Source organism: Numenius arquata, chromosome 11 (assembly GCF_964106895.1).
Source record: "Numenius arquata chromosome 11, bNumArq3.hap1.1, whole genome shotgun sequence".
NCBI classification, from domain to species: domain Eukaryota; kingdom Metazoa; phylum Chordata; class Aves; order Charadriiformes; family Scolopacidae; genus Numenius; species Numenius arquata.
Window position 1 is genome coordinate 34,225,512 of NC_133586.1, and position 19,474 is coordinate 34,244,985.

A 19,474-nucleotide genomic window follows, 5' to 3' on the forward strand; every position below is an offset into this window, starting at 1 on the left:
TGAGCCCTGGGTACGTTAAAGAACAAAATAAATATGTACCCTTCTAAGGAAGTGAAAGGCAAACATCCCTCCTAGGAGGGGGACTTGAGATTTGGACAGATTGCAGCTGCAGCAAAACTAATCTCGGCAAAATTAAAAAGGCAAATATACACCGAGCTTGGGTGAGAGATGGGACCAGTTTATATTCCACCCTGTTCTGCTCTTTTTACCTCCCTGCTCAGTGCCTGGTCGGCCTGAATTTTACATGTTGGCTCACTCTCTCTCTAAAATATCAGCCCCCTCCCCTTTCCACTTCCACCTCCTCCCTGCAATAGGAAGCTTTGCCTTCCTTCCTGTAGGGAAAATGGATTGCAGAGCTCCTCGGCTCTGCTTTTGTCTAAGAAGTGCTTTGTAATGTCATATACTTGCAGACCTACTAAAATTAAACAGCCTCTTTTGATGCTACTGGAACAAGAGCCTCCTGTATGAGGCTCTCCCGTGAGGGCAGACGTTACAGCCCCATCCATTGTTTTTGGGGAAGGATCATTCTCTTTAATTATTTGAGTGACATTTGCATTTCATTGCTCAGGCTGTTCTTATTAATGCTCTAGTGTTTTACTGGCTTTGAGGGAAGTAAGTATGCCAGGATGTTATACTTCTGGAAGGCTTCTAGTCGCTACCAGGTTTTCCCTGAAGTCAAAGGTTTCCGCTTCTTGGTCACCAGCGCTGCTGGGGAAAATTTGCATCCTGGTATAAACATCAGCTTTCATTGTGTTGTCCATCTCCCATCCCCACTTCTCTCTGTGTGATTGTTTTAGCCAGTGTTTTCCTGGACCATTTGCACAGTGGGCTCATGGACTCTGCTGCGCTTTTGGCTTTGAGTGGCTCAGGCTTTGGGTAGAACTGCTGCGGGTGTGTGTCTGGTCAGTCATCCGCTGTGGTTTCCCTGTCCTCGCAGCCTGGCGTGGAAAGACAACGTTCAAAGTGAGAAAGGGGCAGGAGTGGGAGCACGCAGACAGGCTGGCAAGGGGTCCAGACGTGCCTGACCTCCTGGATGGCAGGAGCTCTTTGGCTCTGAATAATTTATGGCTCAGTCTGTGCCACAAGCAGCCTCAGCCAACAGCGCTGAGAAGGGCTCGTTGCTGAGAAAGGGCTCTTGCTAAATCAGTCTGTTGACTGTTCTCTGACTCTTGAACTAACAAGGGAAATATGTGAGGAAACCTGGCCTTCGGTGGTGGGTGCTGCTGCAGAGGCTTCCTTGTCCCCCCCAAGCTGCATTAGGTCCCCATGGTTCCTCTCTGCCAGGGTTTGGCTTTGTGCTTCAGTAACCAGAAGGTGACATGCAATATTTATGGAGCAAAAAACCTTTCTGTGCAAAGGGAAGTGGCTTATCCTACAGCAGCTGCTTTGAAATCCATAGCACTTGAAATGAAAGCATAAACCAGCAAATTCCTCTTGCTTTTATACCTGACTGACATCACGCTGAAAGAGGAGAACCCCAGTTCTCACACGGGATGGAGCAGAAGCCACTGTGAGCCACAGGCAAGGGCGTGGAGGACCCCAGGACTGGTGAGATGAGAGCATCCAGCATGAATTTCCTCACATATAAACACTCTGCAGAGATGCTGTGCCCTCCCCAGCAGTTGCTATCTCATTCTATTCCCCCCCATCTTCTTTTTTTGACTCGTGGCAGAGGCTAAGCACTCTTGTGCCGGTGGAAAACAGCCCAGGGAGGCTTGCAAAACTGCAGTGGTGGGAGCTTTCATGATTTTATTTTATTTTTATTATAAGCCCTGTGGCATTTGATGTTCTTTTGCATAAATCCCAGCTGCTGGAAACGGGGGCACCAAATGGAAGCTGAGAATCTCATGCTATTAAAAAAAAACCAAGTCTGGTTTGAGTCCTTGTGGCTGAGCCACATTTTAAAGTCTTTTTTTCTGAAGTGCGATGTAGGACTTTGGAAGCACAAAGGCAAATCCCCCCCCCTCACCCAATATACAGACAACTTTAAAAACAGACTTCTTAACGCTGTTTTGTGACTGAGGAATGGGACTAAGGTATGGGTTTTGAATGCTTGGAATCAATGGTGCTGAATTTGTGCTGATAACTATTAGTATGTGGGAAAGTAAAACAACAGTCCTTGTGTGTTGTGTCCCTCTTGAAGGCTATGTGGTTTGGGTTTTGGGTTTTTTTTTTTCCTTCCAAAACAACACAAAAAGACTGAGACCTCAAAGGAAGGGAGGAACTTTTCATCTCCTGCTTCTGAGTATCTCTGCTGCTTCCGAGTGTCTCCTCTCGCTGACAGATGACTGGGGAGTCAATCTTGTTTGGAGTGATGAACTCGGACTTTTCTGCGAGAGATCTCTGCTCCCAGGGGACGGTGGGCATCTCCATCAGACAACGCAATGCGCTGCGGCTGATGATCCCCACAGCGGGGCAGGAAACCCAGGCTCCCTCCTGCAGGAGCCTGTGGAGATGCTCCAGCATCCAGTCTGCAGGGTTCTCTGGAAATTAGTTGAAATGTCATTTGGCCCCAGGTATTTAACCACAGGACTCTGCCAGTGGTGGTACAACTTTTCTAGTAAAGCACCGGGGAATTTTCCCCCTCTCTCCTTTTCTATAAACCATGGTTGCTATAGCAAATGGGCTTTTGAATAAACAGTCGTTTCCTGGAGATCAAAGCAGAAATCGCTGTACCGTGCAGGTAACCCTGCCTTGGCGGAGCGTTTTGGGGATGGTTACTTTAATCAGCGTAGAGTTTCTTCTCGCTGGCCTGCTGTGTGGGTATGCAACTCATAGCTTGCAGAGAGACACCAGCTTTGTAGCTACTCTTTGTACTTCCCTTAAAAAAAAACATTTTGCATTTTCTGTGGGCATGCCCTGACCTGTTTAGCCAGGGATTTTTTGGATTGCTACCCCTTTGATATGGATGTTGACTGGAGATTTGAGCATTCTTGAAAATCCTGTATCATAAAGAAATGTTCATTATCCCATGCACTAGACTGCTGGGCTATGTAAAGCATCTGCAGCTTTTAATTCTCTTAAGTTAGAAGTACCTTTTCCTTAAAACAAACAAAACAGTACCAGATTCCCTAAGGTTTTCCTTAGCGAAGGGAGGCTACTGCAGCTTGCAGGGATGTCTTGCTGGGTGAACACCCTGAGCTGTGGCTGGATGCCCATGGGGGACCCCTTCACATGAATCCTGGACCGGACCAGGGCTCTCCAGGCTCCTTGGTCATCTGTCCCCGAGGAATCTGAGGGCTATTCGTGTCCCTTTAAAATGTCACTTGGCAGGAGAGTCGCAGTCTAAACTGGCCCTTCCTGCTTGGCCTTGTGCTGCTCAAGCTTTGTCCTAAACATCTCCCCAAAGTGCTGGAACAGTTGTTTGCAGCTCACGAGTGTCGCGCTGTGCATAGTGCCTGAGCATAGCGGAGGAGAGACCCAGAAAAACAGCATGTTCCCAAACATACGAACTTTGTTCAATAGCTGCCCAACCTCCTAGAGGAAAACACCTTTCCTTTCTCTTCTTCCTTTCCCCCAAAAGCAGAAGCTTAAATCCATGCCAGATCTGGCTGCTCCCTATCCCGAGACCCAAGAGCACCCAGCGCTGTGCTGCTGGCAGGGCCACGCTCTGGTACCCGTGAGATGCTGTGGGATAAGCCCTGCTGGGCAAACCAGTGTGGGGAACGTGTTTGCTGGACCAGTTCCTAAATTTCCGCTGGTCCAGAACATGAGCAAGACGGCCCCAGTCACTTCTGCAGGGTGGGTAGGCAAGGAGCACTTTGGCCAGGACGTGGCTGTGTGGCAGGGATATCGCTGTGTCCCCTCCCTGTCCTTAGGGTCAGCTGGATGCGCGTCAGCTTGGCTGGGGATGGAAACTGGAAAAAGCGGTGTAGCCCAGTGGTTTCTTTAAGGCTTCCCTGGGTTTCCAGGGTCAAGCAATTTGCTGCTGAGAGTAGCGTAATTGAGCTGGGTGGGTGATCGCTTCTGCTCTGACCTTGGGACTGTGTCTTTGTCAGCCAGGACTCTGCGGAGTGGGTGTTTGTGTAGCATCCTCCCTCCCTGCCACCCACTCTCTGCCTGCAAAGCAGTAAGGCTTCTCTCTGCCTCACCCTTATGCGGGTTGCTTACTGCCTTTCCCAGAGACATAGAGGTCTAAGTCTTCTTCTGCCTTCCTCTCTGCTGTAGAGCTGGGCAGTGGGTTGCATGGGACCAGCGTATCTGCTCTGTCTGGTGAACGTGAGCGGCAGCATTCAGACCCCTGGCAAGTCGCTGGAAATCCCATTTTAGTTAAAACTGGGGCATTCCCTTAAAGCAGGGATGGAAACAGGGATTTTGATCAACCACCAAGAGCGATTTAGGCAGCAGGCAAATTACCCGGCCAAGTTCAAGGGCACTTCTACAGGTAGCAACATGACAACACAAACTAGAATAGAAGCCTTTGTCTGCCATCCTTTATACAGGATAACGTCGCAAGAAAAGATTATTGAAGCTATAATAATGCCTTGTGATTACATACCCTTGTCATCTATGTACCGTGGAATGCTTTTATAAAAGCCTTAAAAACCTGGTGTCATTATCCCGGTTATTAGAAAGGGGAGTGGAGGCACAGACAAGAATTTGCCTAAAGTTTACCCAGCAGGTAAATGGTACTTGGGAATAACACTTATGTGCTGAATCCCAGTCCGGGGCTGTAACCATAAGGCCATAGTTCTATGAAAAGAAAGCAGCAGACAAGAAGCCTATAGGCAAATCAGTTTTCAAAGCACTGTAAAACTTTGTTTAGAAATGAATCACAACAAGCCACATTCCCACTTGGCTGGCTTACCAAGGGAAATGCTAAGGAACAATGTTTGCATATATGTGAATATTTATGAACTACCGGGGTATAGGAGACGGTGCCTTGAAACCTAGCTTCAGACTGTGCCCTGGAACGAGGGATAGATTGCAGGTTTAGACTTAACTTTATTTTATTTCAGATATAATATGAAAGTTGTCATTTGGGATGGCCTCTTGCAGACTTTATGGCTTGAGGTGGTTTCCATTGACTTCAAAGCCCTCACTGAAACAGTTAAATAGCGATACTCTCGTCTTGTGTGATGGATCCAGCCACCTTGTGTTGTGAATTTGGGGATGATCAGAACAAATAACTGTTTCTAGGGAAATGGCAGGCAGGAGCAGAAAACTTGTAAAGTCCTTTGCCACCTCTTCAGCGAGCTGTCCTCCTGGCCAGGCGAGGCTTTGAGGCTGCGTTGGGACTCCTGGCTGTTAATAAAAGACATCAGGAAACTTGTCCTGGGTCAAACTCCAGCTCTTATGGTGAGGTCTGCCCTTCTGAAATGCATCATCTATTTTAGATGCTGCCACAAACTCTGGGCACTTGAAGTTGGTGAATCTTCCCACTGAAGAAGCAACTCTTTCCTTTTAGCTGTTTATTTTAAAGAATTTTCTGTGTTTTGCTGCCCATCCAGTAACAAATGCTCACAGTGAACCGAGTGGCCTCTAAATGCTGATTAACTTGGTGAGAGACGGGAGATCCCAGTCCCAGCCCTCAAAGCAGCAAAGGCTTTGCCCTGCGCCCGGGCAGAGCGCCATTCCCTGGGTGTTTTAATGGTTTCTATAGCAAACGAGAGCCCTGGCCTTCCTCCCACCAACCCTGCTCCGCCGAGATCGATGCTGGGAGCCTGGTTATGGCCTGGTCCCTGAAGGGAGAGCGCATGAAGGAGCCTGTGTGTGTGTTGCAGTTAACCCTTCCTGCAGTGCTCAGCATCCCAGGTACCACTGCCTGGTCATGGCCGTGCTGACTCTCTGCTCTGCATCTCCTGGCTGTTTGCGTTCACTAGCCACGGGTGTTCTTGGATTCTCATCCCTCTGGGATGCTGGTTAGCAAGTTGGGAGAGTGAATTCAATGGGGTTGCTTATCAGCCCTTGTCAAAAGAAACCAAAATGCCCTGCGTGATTCTAGCAAGGGGAAGGATGCTTTTTGCAACATCAAAACCGTTTGGTTAAACTAAAAGGAGTTTTGATTTGTTCTGCCAATATTTCAGTAGGAATGGGAATATTTCTGCCAACCTGGGGGGTGGGGGGTGGGGAGGAGGGGTAGTTCAAGGAAATATTTTGTCATCTCGGAATGATTTAGATGTGAAAAACTCATCCTTGGTCTCCCTATGATCAGCAGGGAGCTCTGCATTTCGAGAGGAGTATGCAGTGTTATCTGACTTTGTTTTTGATAAAGCTTTCCTGCTCCGAAACTCCGTAAGCCTCGGGTTTCCTCGCTTGCTGCATCTTCTTTCCCCCACTTGTTATGGGGACCGACCTTTTTTTTTTTTTTTTAATTTCAAATATTTTTCTCTGTAGGTTATTTTGTTCAGAAAAGGGGGGAGAAAAGGTTTATTATATTTAAAGTCTCTGAATAGTGTCCTTGTCTGTAAGGGAAAATTGGCAAGCTTGGAGCACTCTCTTACAGAGAGCTAATTATTTCGCTTCCACCTACAGCATACTTGCCATGTCAGACAAGCTGTTGACATTTGTGCTCTGCTGTGGCAGCAAAGAGGCTTCTGGTGGCTTCTGTATTGTTTTATGACCCCTGCAGTGTGTGCTGAGGGCTGGTGGCAGCCGGAGGGGAGCATGGAGCTGGTGGCTTTTGCAGGTGCTGGTGGTTCTTCAGGTGTTCGTCCCCTCTTGTGTTTCTGACCCGTGGGGCTCTAGGAATGAGATTGGGGAGGACGGTGTGTGTTCTCAGTGTATAGCTGGCTGTTGTAGTGATTTGCCCTGTCTTCAGCCCCCAGGAATTAGCTGGAATCAGCTTTGAATCAGCCCACCTGCCTTATGAGCAACGTTGGTGTAATCCGTTCCCCACTTCCTTCCAGCCCTCTGGCACGTGTTGGGTGAAAAGCGTTGGGCAGGAGGGTGGTGGGGAAAGTGCCAAGTTAAGTGGGCGTAGGAATGCGATCCACCTCCTCCCTCCTCTCCGTAATGTAAACTTAATCCTTGGACTTCGGTCGGAGCAGGGTAGGCTGGCTGAGATAACGGGGGAGACTCGGCATGCTTGGAAAAAAAACTTCACCGTCCAGCAGGCCCGTGTGTTTTTTAAAGGAGAGAGTAGATCTGACCAAATGGTATTTAAAAGCCGAGGTGGTGCTCCCCAAAACCAGCTGCTGTGGTCCTGCACGCCCGTGTGCTATGGGGAGAAAGAGGGGAGCTGCTCTGGGAAGGCTGACCCAGCACGGCTCCTCTTGCAGCCAGCAGGACAGCAAAGCTTCCACCAGAGCTAACCACCAGAACTTGGGTTCAGATGTCAAACAGATGGAGCAAAGGACGTGCCCCTTGACCACGACTAAAAGTGTTTTTTGTGCCTAAATATATCGCTGCGTTCTTTCCACCACGAGGAACGGCTCTGTCCTCTGGGGTTTGTGTCGCTCGGAAGCTGAAGCCCCTTTCTCAGTCCTGGGAGGTGGAAGTTTGTGTCCAGGGTTTTTGCTGGAGCCATGAGGATGGGCTCAGCCCATCAGACCAGGGGACATGATGGGCTTGGAAGGACAGGGGACGTAGCCACAGGGGGTGGCTCTCCACCCCATGCTTGGGTGTTTGGAGGTGCTGGGTATGGGTGGAAGCCCCAACAGATAAGTAGGACTGGATATGAGATGTCAACGTGGAAAGCACTTGACCTCCCTGTGTGTCCAGGCCATGGCCGGGCTGCAGAGGCAATACTGGTGTGTCAGGGTATGTGTGGAGGTTGGCATCTGTGTCCCGGGTGGGCGCTCTGCATGTGGGACTGGGCTTTGCCTGTGTGCTTCTGGCACACAGTTGTCTCAGGATGGAGCTTGAGGTCCTGATCTGTCATTTATCTGAGCGCGTTTTGGGCAAATGGCTGTTTATGTTCTTTGTGTTCCACTCTGTATTTGCTGCAGCCAGTGTTTCTGGACTGGGGGCATCCCCTCCATGGATTTTGTGCAGATCTTGGCCTGCCTCCAGGTGCTCCTGACCTTGTCCACATCCTCTCAGTGCTACAGCAAAATGCAGAGTTTGAGAACAGAACTAGTTGTTGTTGCCTCTGTCCTTTATTTTCCATGGCATGTGTATTATGGGGCTGAGCAGTAGTGTGGGATGGCCACCAGGAAGCTGCTGGGTGACTTCGGTACTGGAGAACTGGATGGGAAGGCTGGCGTTCGGCAGCTGATGAATGACTGTCACTGGCAATGGGGCAGGAAACATTTTGCTCTTCTAGATTTGGGAGGGAGGGCTGCGGGAGAATGCTTTCCTGGACTTGCTCCGTCTCCTCTGCCTCTGAGTCGAGACCAAAAGCCCTGGAGACTGTCTGGGCTCTTGGCTTCCCACCGTTCCTGCAGGGCTCGGGAAGGAGCCTGTCTCGCCCGTGGCGCAAGGAAACCTGCGTTGCTGTGACTCCTCCGTTCCCCGTCGCAGGCAGGGAGGTCTAGACTATTTCCTCCTGCCTCCCACCACCACCTGCGGTGCCAGGGAAGTCATCCCATGCTACGGGTGCCATGGTGCCAGTGTGGTCTGTGTGAGGAACCTCCAGGAACCCCAGTCGTGCCATGGGCTCGGTGTGCTGAAGGGGGACTCTGTCCCCTGCCTAAGCCAGGAAATGTTTTGGGTGGGTTGGGGGTGCACACAGGGGTGCTGGTGCCAAGGTGGGCTCCTCCTGCACTGCCGGGAGGGGTGCGAGGTCCGGCATGTCACCGGGACCGCTGCCAGCCTGTTTGCTCGGCAGGGTAGAGGAGGGGGAGGAAGGCACTGTCGGCTGCGTCTCCCTTCTGATGGCGGAAAGGCGGCACCGGGTTCCGTGGCCAAAGCCTTTACCCTTGGTGGCCGTGGTGTGGGGAGCTCGGCTCATCACCCCTGGGGGCTCTGCGGGAGGGACCGACCTGCTGCGTGTCCCCTGTCCCGCTGGTGGGGAGCTGGGAAGGGCTCTGCAGCTGCAAAGGCAGCGGCTGTTACTCAATGCGGCTGTCTGTTGAAATTCAGACGGTGGTACGTGCCTTGTGGTTTTCGCCCGAGGTGATGCTGCCTCGGGGTGCCACCTCGCCTCCCAGCCACCAGTTTTGCTGTGGTGGGAGGAGGATCCAGACTTCCCGCCTTGGGCAATCCCCTTACAGAAAAGCGGGCTCTGCTCTCTTCCTGCAGTCTAAAAAGCAGCTTTGTAAAAGTTACCATAAGGGTGGTTTTTTCCCCCCCCCTTCCCTCCAGCACCCCAGCTCGAGTGGGGTCCACTCGCTCCCCTGCGCTGGGGCTGGTTGTGGTGATGAGCAGACCTCCCTCACATGGTGTCTCCCATGTGAGATGGCTTCATCGAAGTTGGTGACCATCGCCTGGATGGGCTGGGAGGATGGGTGGGCTTCAGCTTGCAGCATTGCTGGCTCAGCAGATCGGCCCTGCAGGATGCGGACACAGCGCCTGGGGGCATCGAGGGTTTGTAGGTGGGAGTCCCCGTGAACTGTTCTGCACCATCCTCCCCACCCACCCTCTCTCTCTGTGGCGCCAGGAGAGCCCAGAGGCAGCCAGGGCCTCCAATTCGCTCTGGCTCTTTCTCTTTTCACTTTCCCTTTGTTGCATTTTTGCTGAACACGAGGGATTTCTGCCCCCCACCCCGCTCTGGATCACAGGAGCCGTTGCTGTTTGCTGCGTTCCTTCCGCTTTTCCCGTAGGCGGGTGGGCAATGCCAGGAAAGCCCTGCTCTCCCTGCCGTCGTACCCATACAGCCATGTCTGCCCCCAGCTCCTTCCTCCTGCCTCTCCCTCCCGGGTCTGCACATGGGGGACAGCCCAGGGACCTGCTGCCCTCCTCCCATTGCCCTGCAACAGCAGCCGCGCATGGAGAAGGACCAAAACGTCTGATGGTGAGCGTGGCTGAGGCCGGCTGTGGCATACCACGCTCCTCCTCCATGTCCTGCTCAAACCCAGAGAGCACCGGGATGGAAATAATTGCTGCTAATGGCAGCATCCCCACCTGGAGCTTTGTGCCAGCTCAGCATCCTGAAGAGAGGGGAGGTGGAAGGGGTGCCATGGCTGGCAAGGAGGCAACCTAGAAAGCCCTTCACCAGCCTGGTCTGTAAATGGAGCACAGTTTACTTTACAACATTTACTTTTCTTATCTCACCCGGTCCCTCCGTGCCAGTACAAGGCAGGGGAGCTGGTGGCTATGCTGGAGGGCGCTTTACGCTGTGGGTGACAAGTTGCCCCATGAAGGTGGCAGAGCCACGAGGCTGTGCGTGGGCGATGGAGGCTGCCCTGGCAGCAGGATGCTGTGGGTTACCTTCTCCCCGGCGGCGGGCAGCTGCTTAAACAAACAAAATGAAACCCTCTGCTGCAGATTAGGAGAGGAAATTGCTGAAGTACTTCAGTTTTGAAGCAGTTTCTGGGCCAGGCAGGGTGGATCCTGGGGACACAAGCAACCTCCTGTGCCCGCTGGTGCTGATGCTCAGGGCTCGGCGTGGAGGGAGGTGGCTGGGTGGTTACAGCGTGGTGTGTATCCGTGGAGTAATGTCCGGGGTGCTCTGGAGCACCAGGATGACTCCAAAGCAATTGGGCTATTCAACGTGCAACTGCAAAAGCTGCAAAGCCATGGGAAGAGCCTGCAGGCGCCTGCCACCTTCAGTGACCTGGGAGCCACTGGGCTGCCAGCCAAGGGCTCCTCCATCCTAAGGGAGACCTGGTGGCTTTTCTGTGCAGGAAATGCCTGGCTGCCCAGGACCACCACCCCCGAGATAAGCTGCCCCCAGCTTTCCCAGCTGATGGCTTTTATTTTTCCCTCTCTTTCTGACTGGAAGAGGCATTTCTCCAGCGCTGCAGCAAGGGGGAACAGTTCATGGGCCTCTGCCCTCTGACATGCCAATCAGATGAGTAATGCTTGGCTGGGGTGTGTCCTCCCCTCTTAATTGGGCTTCAGTTGCAAACTTCAGTTCAGGGACATCAGCTGGTCCACCTTGGGGACTGTGCAGTGTTTGGTAAAAATACCTTTCAGGATAAGCTGCTTTTCTTTTTTCTTCTTAATGTTGTGGAAAGTTCTAGGAGTTCAAACACGCCCAAGAGGCAGGACCAGTCCTGCCCAGGGCGGGAGGAGTGAACAGGCTCTTGGTCCTACCTGGGAAAACTTCAGTATCTGGGCAGAAGATGCCACTCCTGCTTTGTCAGACCCAGAAACTGCACTGGGCTCTACTCCATCCTAGGTTTGTCTTCTGTTTTGGTGTCTCCCTGGTGTAAGGTGCCAGAGGGATTCTCGTGGCACGGTGTCCGATTTGCTGTTTTGAGCTGCAAAGTCATATAATGCCTTTTCACAAAGTGTGGTGCCCCCTTGCACGGGTACAGCTTGAAGGCCTGCGTCTTTAAGAGCACTTAATTTAAGCTGTAGCTGTTTTATACATACGTATGTATATTTATTCTCCTGGGCAACCCCAGGCTCACTGGACCCTGCTTCCTCTCCTCCCAGGCAGTCACTTATTACTCCAGCAGCCCAGAAAATGGCCCCAGCCCCCCCGCTCCCGCCTGCCTCGCTCACACTTGGGCTACAAAATGCTTTCAAGTCCTCCTGTGCCTAAAGGCAGGATTAGGATGAGCCATGGGAAAAATCAAGGTCACCGGCAAAGCCCTTTAACTTGAGTGGACTTTTGCTTTCAAATCTAAGTTTAAATTTAATTTTGCCTGTGCAAAAGTTTCTTGAAAGATTATGTGGCTTCTGCACACGGACCTCTTCGTTCATGCTGTTTCATGAAAAGTATCGGAGAAAAGGGCTCTCTTTTTTTTTTTTTTTTTTCTCTTTTTTAAATAGCAGTGCTCAAGCCGTGGCGCAAAGGTTTGGGAGGCAGCGAGAGCGGGACCCTTTCCCTCTCTCTATGAACCAGCTGCCCAAATCTGTTGCTGTGCGTGCGGCTCGTGCGTCCCCGTGGAGCTGCGAGCGAGCCCAGCGCGGTGGCTGGGTTTCTTGGCCATGGTGTTGAAGCTGAGTCTGCGGGGCTTTGGCCCTGCTGGAAGGCGGCCGTCAGCCGCTCGCGCTGCTCAGACAGCTCCGTGATGGGAGCTAGCGGAGAGTTTTGCGTGTGCCCGTGAGGTGGAGTTGCAGCTGCCTGCAGACAGAAAACTAAAATGCCAACGGTGCTTAATCCCCAGGATTTATAACAGCTTTGAGGTGGCAGCAGGAGGGAGAGCTCCTGTTGCTCCTGCGTGTCCCGTCCCCCCTGCCCAGAGGAGCCCAGCGCCGCAGAGGGGCTGGGCAGCCTTCGGCGAGGAAGTCCCTGGGTTTCTTGTGCGGAGGAAATCGTTATAAACAGGATGTTTGCTCCAGCCCCGTTCCAGGCAGCGAACCGCGAACCCCGCAGCGGGAGCTCGGACCCCCCTCGCCCAGACTCCAGGCAGGAGGAGGAGGAGGAGGTGTGGGTGCTCCCCCCGGCTCTAATTAGTGTGAAGGACCGCTTTCGGAAGGTCAGCACTGGGGCAGAGACCCCCTGGGTCTCATGTCTCTGGCTCACAAGTCCACGGGAGCTTTTTTGGGACGAGGTGTGTGAAACCTCTGTTTTGCAGTGTTGCTCCGGCTCCGCAGCCAGCCCCGTGCTGGGTCCCAGGTCCTGCACATCGCGGGGGGATTGCTGGGCTGGCTGAGCACAGCGGCGTTGAGAGGTGACATGCAGCATGGAGATTGGCACTGTCACCAGAGCAGTTACTGCTGCAGCTGTGGCTTGGGACAGCCTGTGTATCCAAGCACATGGAAACCGTCCGAAGCAAAGAGTTAAACTCTTTGCTGCCCTTGGGTAAACCACCAGCCTCCTGGCTGCGCAGATGCACATGTTCTTGTCAACAGACCCCTTCTAGGATCCTCCCAGCTCGTTCCTCCTCACTGCCGGAGGGACAGGCTGCCCACCCTGGGGTGCCAGCGACCGCCCGACTGTCCCCATCCCCGCTGCGGGACTGGGGAGGGGGCCAGCACAGCCTCTGCTCTCCACCAGCATCCCGCATCCCCCACGCACGAGGAGAGGACAGCCATGTGTTGCTGCCACCGGGCCTGCCTTCCTACCTGCTTCAATGGTAAAACGTTTTTCAGGCTGGCCCTGCTCCTGGAAGGAAGCGTGTGTGGTGTATGAGCTATGGAATTGCCTGTTGCATTTATTTAAATCAGGTTTTCCGGGCTGAAATGAGCCCATTAAGTTTTTGGATGTTCAGACTATCTGGCCACACCCATAATTATTCTTTGGCATCTCTGCCCTTGCTGAAAATGCATATTTTTAAGTTTTCCATATTTCCCATATTCCCAGTGCCTGGCTTGCAGCCTGCTGTGCCTGCATAAACATACATGGTCGTGCTGGTTCAGATGGACTGATTTCCCTAATTTTCTCATTGCTAGACTGTGAACCCAAATGAAACTCTGTGAGATGAAATGCATCCCACGTGGATCCACAGTAGGGTGCATTGTGCTCGGCCCTTCCCCGTCTGGAAGCTCAGTGTGTGTGACCGGAGCACATTTCGGCTGTGTCCCTGGTAGGAAACCCCCAGCACAGCATCTGCTGGAGGGGGGGGGACAACACACCGCATTGGGCTCCCGGGGGTTCTGCTGACTGGGATGGCTGTGGCTGTCGCCCAGCCGGCTGCCCTTTGTGTTTCTTCCCCCCGGAATTAAAATTACGTTCCTGTGTAAGAGGAGCTGTGTGACAGCACCCGGGGTCACCTGGGTGGCAAAGGCCACATTAGCAGCTGATTCAGGCTAGGGTTTTTGAAGTTTTGGGACTGTTTAGATTCAAGAGCTGAGCCTGGTACTATTGCTCAGTGATGAGACAGGCTCGTTTGCACAGGCAGGTTTTCTGCCAGCCAGAGCCGTGTAAAGCTGCGATGCTCAGGCTTACGTGGGATCGGGTCTGCTCTGTCCTTCTGCAGCCGCTGCAGACCCTGGGCTCGGGGGATGCAGCCAGCAGTCACTCGTTCCTGACTGGTCTGGGCTACTGGCAGGTGGGATGGTCTGGCAGAGGGCAGGTCCCACATGCGGGATCGTGGTACCGCTCTGCGGAGGTTCTGTCACCAGGGGCCCCGCGCATCCCGTCAGCCTCCCAGAGCACGGGAAAGCCCTTGCACTCCCGGTTGGCAGGTTGATGTTGGTGTGGGGCTTGTGTTGGGGTTCACTTCTGACATTTTGGGCTCTGCGGAACCCAGGAAGGGCTGGTGTCTGCTGGTGGTGTTAGTTTGCTCTGGTGAATGTGATGAGGAAGACTATAAAAATAGTTGGTTGAAATGAGCCTCCTAGAGCTGCGTTAGGGTGAGATGGGGTCCAGGGGTCCAGCAGGGATCTCAGTGCCTGGAGACACAGCAATAGGAGGCAATTCTTGCCTTTCCATTTGCTGGTGAAGCTGCTGATGCTCTGGTTCAAGGTATAAACTCAAGCAAGAAAAGGTGTGTTGACATGGCCCATCTGTGTGAGGGCTTCCTCCCTGCCAGCCTCCTGCTCAGCTCCTGGTTTGTGAATGGTTCGAGTCTTCCCAATTGCTGTTCTCTATCTCCTCGTTCCCCCAGCCTGCTTCAAATGCCTCCCCAGGCCAGGCCTCTGGTTATTTTTCTCTGCTTCCTCCGACAGTGCCTGTGTCGGGCTGCCCAGCCTGCCTGGGTTTCTTTTCTCAGCATTGTCTCCCCCTCAACTCTTGGACCTGGGCCGATTCTGGCGAAGCAATTTAAGGCTTGCTCCATTCCAGCACCTGATCCTGCTCCCCCTTCTCCTTCAAAACAAAGCAGTTGTGTCTCCCACCATGGTCTGGGTCAATGATAGCATTTCCCTTGTCTACGTGTAGGAACTGCAGGACAGAAGGGTGGGATATGGCTCGCCTGGAGCTGTAGGATTAAACCATGGGAAAGGGAGAGCTTGAACCTTCTCCCCTTGGCTCCTGGTCCAGTCCGTAGAGCAGCGTTTAATAGCATGACCTCCACTTGAAGGGCTTAGAGAGCCGTGCTGGTAAACACCGCCTTTGGTTTGCTCAGTCCTTGTCCTCAAAATAAACTCTGGCATTTCACCTCTCCGGTATGTTGCCCTGTGTCGCCTCGACAAGGAGAAGAAGAGCTTGTCGGGGAGGTGAAGCACCTCGTGTCCCTCGTAACCCCTGCTTGAAGTTTTAATCTGTTCATCTGAGCAGCCTCCTCTGCCCCGAAGGGGAGCTGGGGGTGGCACTGAGCTCCCCCCGCCCCGGGAAAGGCTCTGGCCAAGTTTGTGCAGAGGTGAGGGGGGCGAGGACCTGCATCCCCGGGGTGATGGGGAAAGGCCCCCCTGGTGGGTGCTGCCCACCCTGCGGGAGCATGGTGGGGCAGTAGGGGCCGGGCAGGCAGGCTTGGGGGACTGGCAGGACCCTGTGCACATCCCTGGGAGAGAAACAGCAGCAATCTGGTGAATGTACTCGACCTCTTTATTGACATATTTTCTCCTCAAATTGCTCAAAATCAAGAGAGCAATGAACTACTGAGCAGTGAGGGTGGAAAAAAGAAAAAAAGTGAAAAAAAAAATAAAAATTAAAGACCCAACAGCCCTCCCCATCTCTCATTTGGCAAATAAAATCCTGCCTGATTCCTCCCGGCCACGTCAGCTCCCAGCTATGACAGCTATCTCATCCTGTTGGCAAGGCCGCTCTCTGGAGCTCCAAAATGCAATGGGAAGAGATGTAAACAGAGAGGAACCCGGAGCTGAAGCTGGCTGCTTGGGGTGGGCGTCCAGGTACGGGGCCAGGCACCACTGCTGGGGGTGTCACAGCGATGGGAACAGTCCCTCCCAGATGGCTGCTGTGGGCTGTGTGCAGGATCTGGCCCCAGGGCTTGGGTGATTGTGCTGGGGATGCCTGAGGGATGTGTCCTGGGGAGCACCAAAGCCTCTGCATCCCTGTGTGGGGCAAAGGGGCAGCTTTGCCATGTGGGGAAGCAAAACCCAACGCTTTTGTCTCCTCTTCCCTAGCCAGTGGGCTTTGCTTAGTCAGATACAGACCTGAGTTTAATTCCTCTCTCTTTGTTTCCCCAGATCATGATTGAGTTCTGCCCAGGCGGGGCGGTGGATGCCACCATGCTGGGTGAGTGCAGCGTGCGGTGCCAGGCTCTTCTCTGTGCTTGGGGTGATGCCCACAAGGGCCTTCTGGCATGCTTTCAGGGGCAAACTATGGACAGATGGCAGGCGTGGGTTCCCCAGCTTCTCCAGCTACCGTTTCTCTCCCATGAGTTTGCCTATTTTCATACCCGGAGCAGAAGGTGTGGTGGCCCCAGGGTGTTTCTTGAGCTACTTTGATGTCCTTTTGTGATTTAAATGCTGCTGGGATCAGCAGATCACAAGGTATGGGGAGAAGGGAGAGTCTGGCTGGAGGGGAAAGATGGCTTTAAATATTTATCTGCCAGAAGCACCGAGTGCTTGGGATCCCGTTCCCACAGCTTCCCGGGGAGGGCAGCAGGGCTGAGATGCTTAATCTGGGTGCCTGTCGTGATGAATCTCCCAGGATCTTCTTGCTGACTTCTCCGTATGGTATCGGTCATCTGGTGAAGCAGTAGAGCGTCCAAATAAACTGCAGTTTGCAGTAATTCCAGGAATCTTCCAATTTTTAACTCCTCCCTTCCACATAAAGCCACTGGGACCTGGAGGGTGTGGGTGTTCCCCAAAACAGCCCTGCCTGGTACCACAGCCCCTCTGTGCCGGGGCTGTACGGACCCCAGGGGGGGTGACATCCTCTCCATGTGGCAAACATGGAGCTCTGACGCCTTCTTGCCTGGATCCCCTGTGACAGAGCTGTGTCTCCTGGGGGTTACACCCTTTCAGCTCTGATGTTTCCAAAGGCCTTACTTTCTTTTTATTTCCAGGGAAAGTATGGACCCAAATTCATCATCTTTAATTCAGCCCCTAGAATTTGTGCCTCCTTTAGGGAACTTTTTTAAAGCGGGTCCGAATCACTGCATGAAAAAGTACCTTTTCTGAAAGGCTGGAGGAAATTATGCCTTCCTCCTGGAAAACCTCAACAGAGGTGGCCTGTCTCTTGGGACACAAAAACCCCCCTGAGCGTTCGTGGGGCCGTGTCCCTGGCACTCTGTCTCTGGACGACATGGGAAAGGGGAGCATAGAAAAAAGTGAGCAAGTGGCTTGGTGATAGTGCCATCCCCCCCAACGGAGGGGCTGTGAGTCGGAGCTCAGGAGTGCTCCCGGCATTAGTATATTCAGAGTTGCCAAATGCTTCCTGTCCCACCTCCCTGTCCCCACCAGCCTTTGCCTTTGAAATCTTTTGTATGAAACCTGTGGCCCATTGTACCTCGCTTTTGCCAGCTGCTCCAGGGAGAATGAAAATCATCAGCCCCCCCCCCCCCAGAGCAAGGGAGATCTTGGTGAGGGAAAGGAGGAACAACGTGAGTGACCCAGTGTCCCCCAGCCTTTGGTTAAGACCCTCGTTCTGAACGAGCATCTGTCCCAGTGGCTGGGGTCCGTCCATCAGCCCCCATCCTGGCCATGCAGTTTGGGCAGTTGGCATTGTCCAAGGCTTGGTCTGCTCTGCTGCCCGCTGAGCTGTGCCGGAGGAGGGGTCTGCACTGCAAGGGGCTTGCAGAGGGAGGGAGGGAAGCTCGGATGATGCTAACCATCTGGAAGTTTGATGGTTTGCAGAGCCGTCACCTTGGAAAGCAGTCTCGGATGGTGAAGGCGGCCAGGCAGAGCTCAGCAGGGAGGTCACACCAGTAGTCGCATGTCCCCACAAGCTTCAGAAATAGGGACGGACAGCGGGGTATGAACTGGTGTGCTGGTACCTGGTGCTACCTGAAAAACCACCTCAGAGCGGTGGGTTGCCTGTTGTTTTGGGAAGTGGTGTGTCCAGCAGGATGTACAGGGGGGGTATGCTGCGTCTCTGCAGCAGGGATCCCTGGGGATGAGAGCCTAGCTGCATGTGGAGCTGCTCAGTGTCTGTGCCTGTGTTTGACCCTGCTGCCGCCTGCAGCCGAGTTCAGCTCATCCTCTCTGCAGCATCATCCGCACACTGGGCCAGAGCCAGCTTGACTGCAGGGACCCGTTTCCCAAATTGGCAGGGAATTTGCAGTTCAGACCCCCTTCTCAGGCGTGCCTGGCTCCCCCTCCTCATCCTCCTCATGCCCTATTCCTGGCCCAGATGCCTCAGCCGTGCAACCCCAGGAGGGAGCTATAAACCCACAGCTCCAAGTAGGCAGGCATTGCGCTGCGAGTGCTGGCCTAGGGAATAAATTACCTTAACAAGCTGATTTGCATTTATCTCCCACTGCTTTGACACATGGACAGTGGTTTTTAAATGGTCTGCTGGGTAGCCCGTGCCTTCCTGCTGCTCAGGTGGAGCATCGCTCAAATCCCCGTCCTGTTTAAAGGCTCTCTTCCTCCCCGCAGAGCTGGACCGGGGCCTGACCGAACCCCAGATTCAAGTGATTTGCCGCCAGATGTTGGAAGCCCTCCATTACCTCCACAGCAAAAAGATCATCCACCGTGACCTGAAGGCAGGCAACGTGCTCCTCACCCAGGATGGGGACATCAAGCTCGGTGAGCCACACAGAAGCGTGGCAGGCTCTTTGCTTGGCCGAGCTCTTTGGGAGAGCGGCCGTGGGCGATGGCACTGCTTGGCACCATCTCACATTACGCCACCAACCGCCACGTGCTGCTGGGAGCTGGAATGTGGCATTCGGCTGTGCCTGAGCGTGGGGTGGGATTTGAGGGATGCTCTCTGCCTTCTGCGGTACCTGCGGGACATCAGCTCCTTGTCTGCAGGCTGATGAGCTCAGGCAGGAGAAGGCGGGGGAAAACTTCGTATTGTTTCGTGGGAGGCCAGATCTACCATGGAGCTGTGTGCTGTGCTTAGCCCCCAGCTGGGCACCGGGACTCCCCGAGCCGCAGCTGTGCTCAGGCCCCTGATGGGTTTTCATGAATTTGTTTAATCCCTCTTTGAACTCAATTTTTATGGGTTTTGGCCTGCTGAGCATCCTGTGCAGGGTGCCAGTTGGCAGGGCTGGGAGCTGGAAGAATTCATCTTATCTCCAGAGCAGGTCTGGTGGTGACAGGGCGAGTTTTGCCAAAGGGTTGCTTTGCCAGCTCGCTGTGGGCTTGAGTTAAATTGGCATCCACCTGCCTGCTGGGGGATGATGAGAAGGTAGCTTTGTCTGCAGGGTCTCGTCAAAAAGGTGCAGATTTTCTTCTAGACCCTGATAAGGGGTGCTGGCAGCCATGGGGTGTTCTTGGGATGATGGAGACCAGCAAGCCTGGGAAGATGGAAGCCTTCCTGTGATCATGGGCTCTGCTCTGGCGTAAGAAATGCTCTGCTGACTTGGGCCAAGGATGACCCACAGTCAAGGATACCTTGAGCCTGAGGTGCAGATGGATAACAGCTCTTCCAGAGGTTATCAGGGCCACCTTGGAGAGCAAACTGACCTGTAGTGGGCTCAGTACCTTCTGCAGATCTTACCAGGTTGGGTTGGTTTCAGCAGCTCTCTATAGGAGGCACACAATCAGGGAAAGGCATCACACACTGGCTGCTGTGCATGGGGCT

At 53.4% G+C, this 19,474-nt stretch overlaps 1 protein-coding gene across 1 annotated transcript in view; it reads left to right on the forward strand.

Moving 5' to 3' along the window:
• The window catches only part of STK10 (serine/threonine kinase 10), a 49,351-nt gene that overhangs the window by 15,026 nt on the left and 14,851 nt on the right, over window positions 1–19,474 (forward strand). Inside the window, exons 3-4 of the mRNA XM_074155748.1 lie at window positions 15,967–16,015; window positions 18,325–18,474. Coding sequence (XP_074011849.1) covers window positions 15,967–16,015; window positions 18,325–18,474 — 199 coding nt within the window. The remainder of the gene's footprint in view (window positions 1–15,966; window positions 16,016–18,324; window positions 18,475–19,474) is intronic.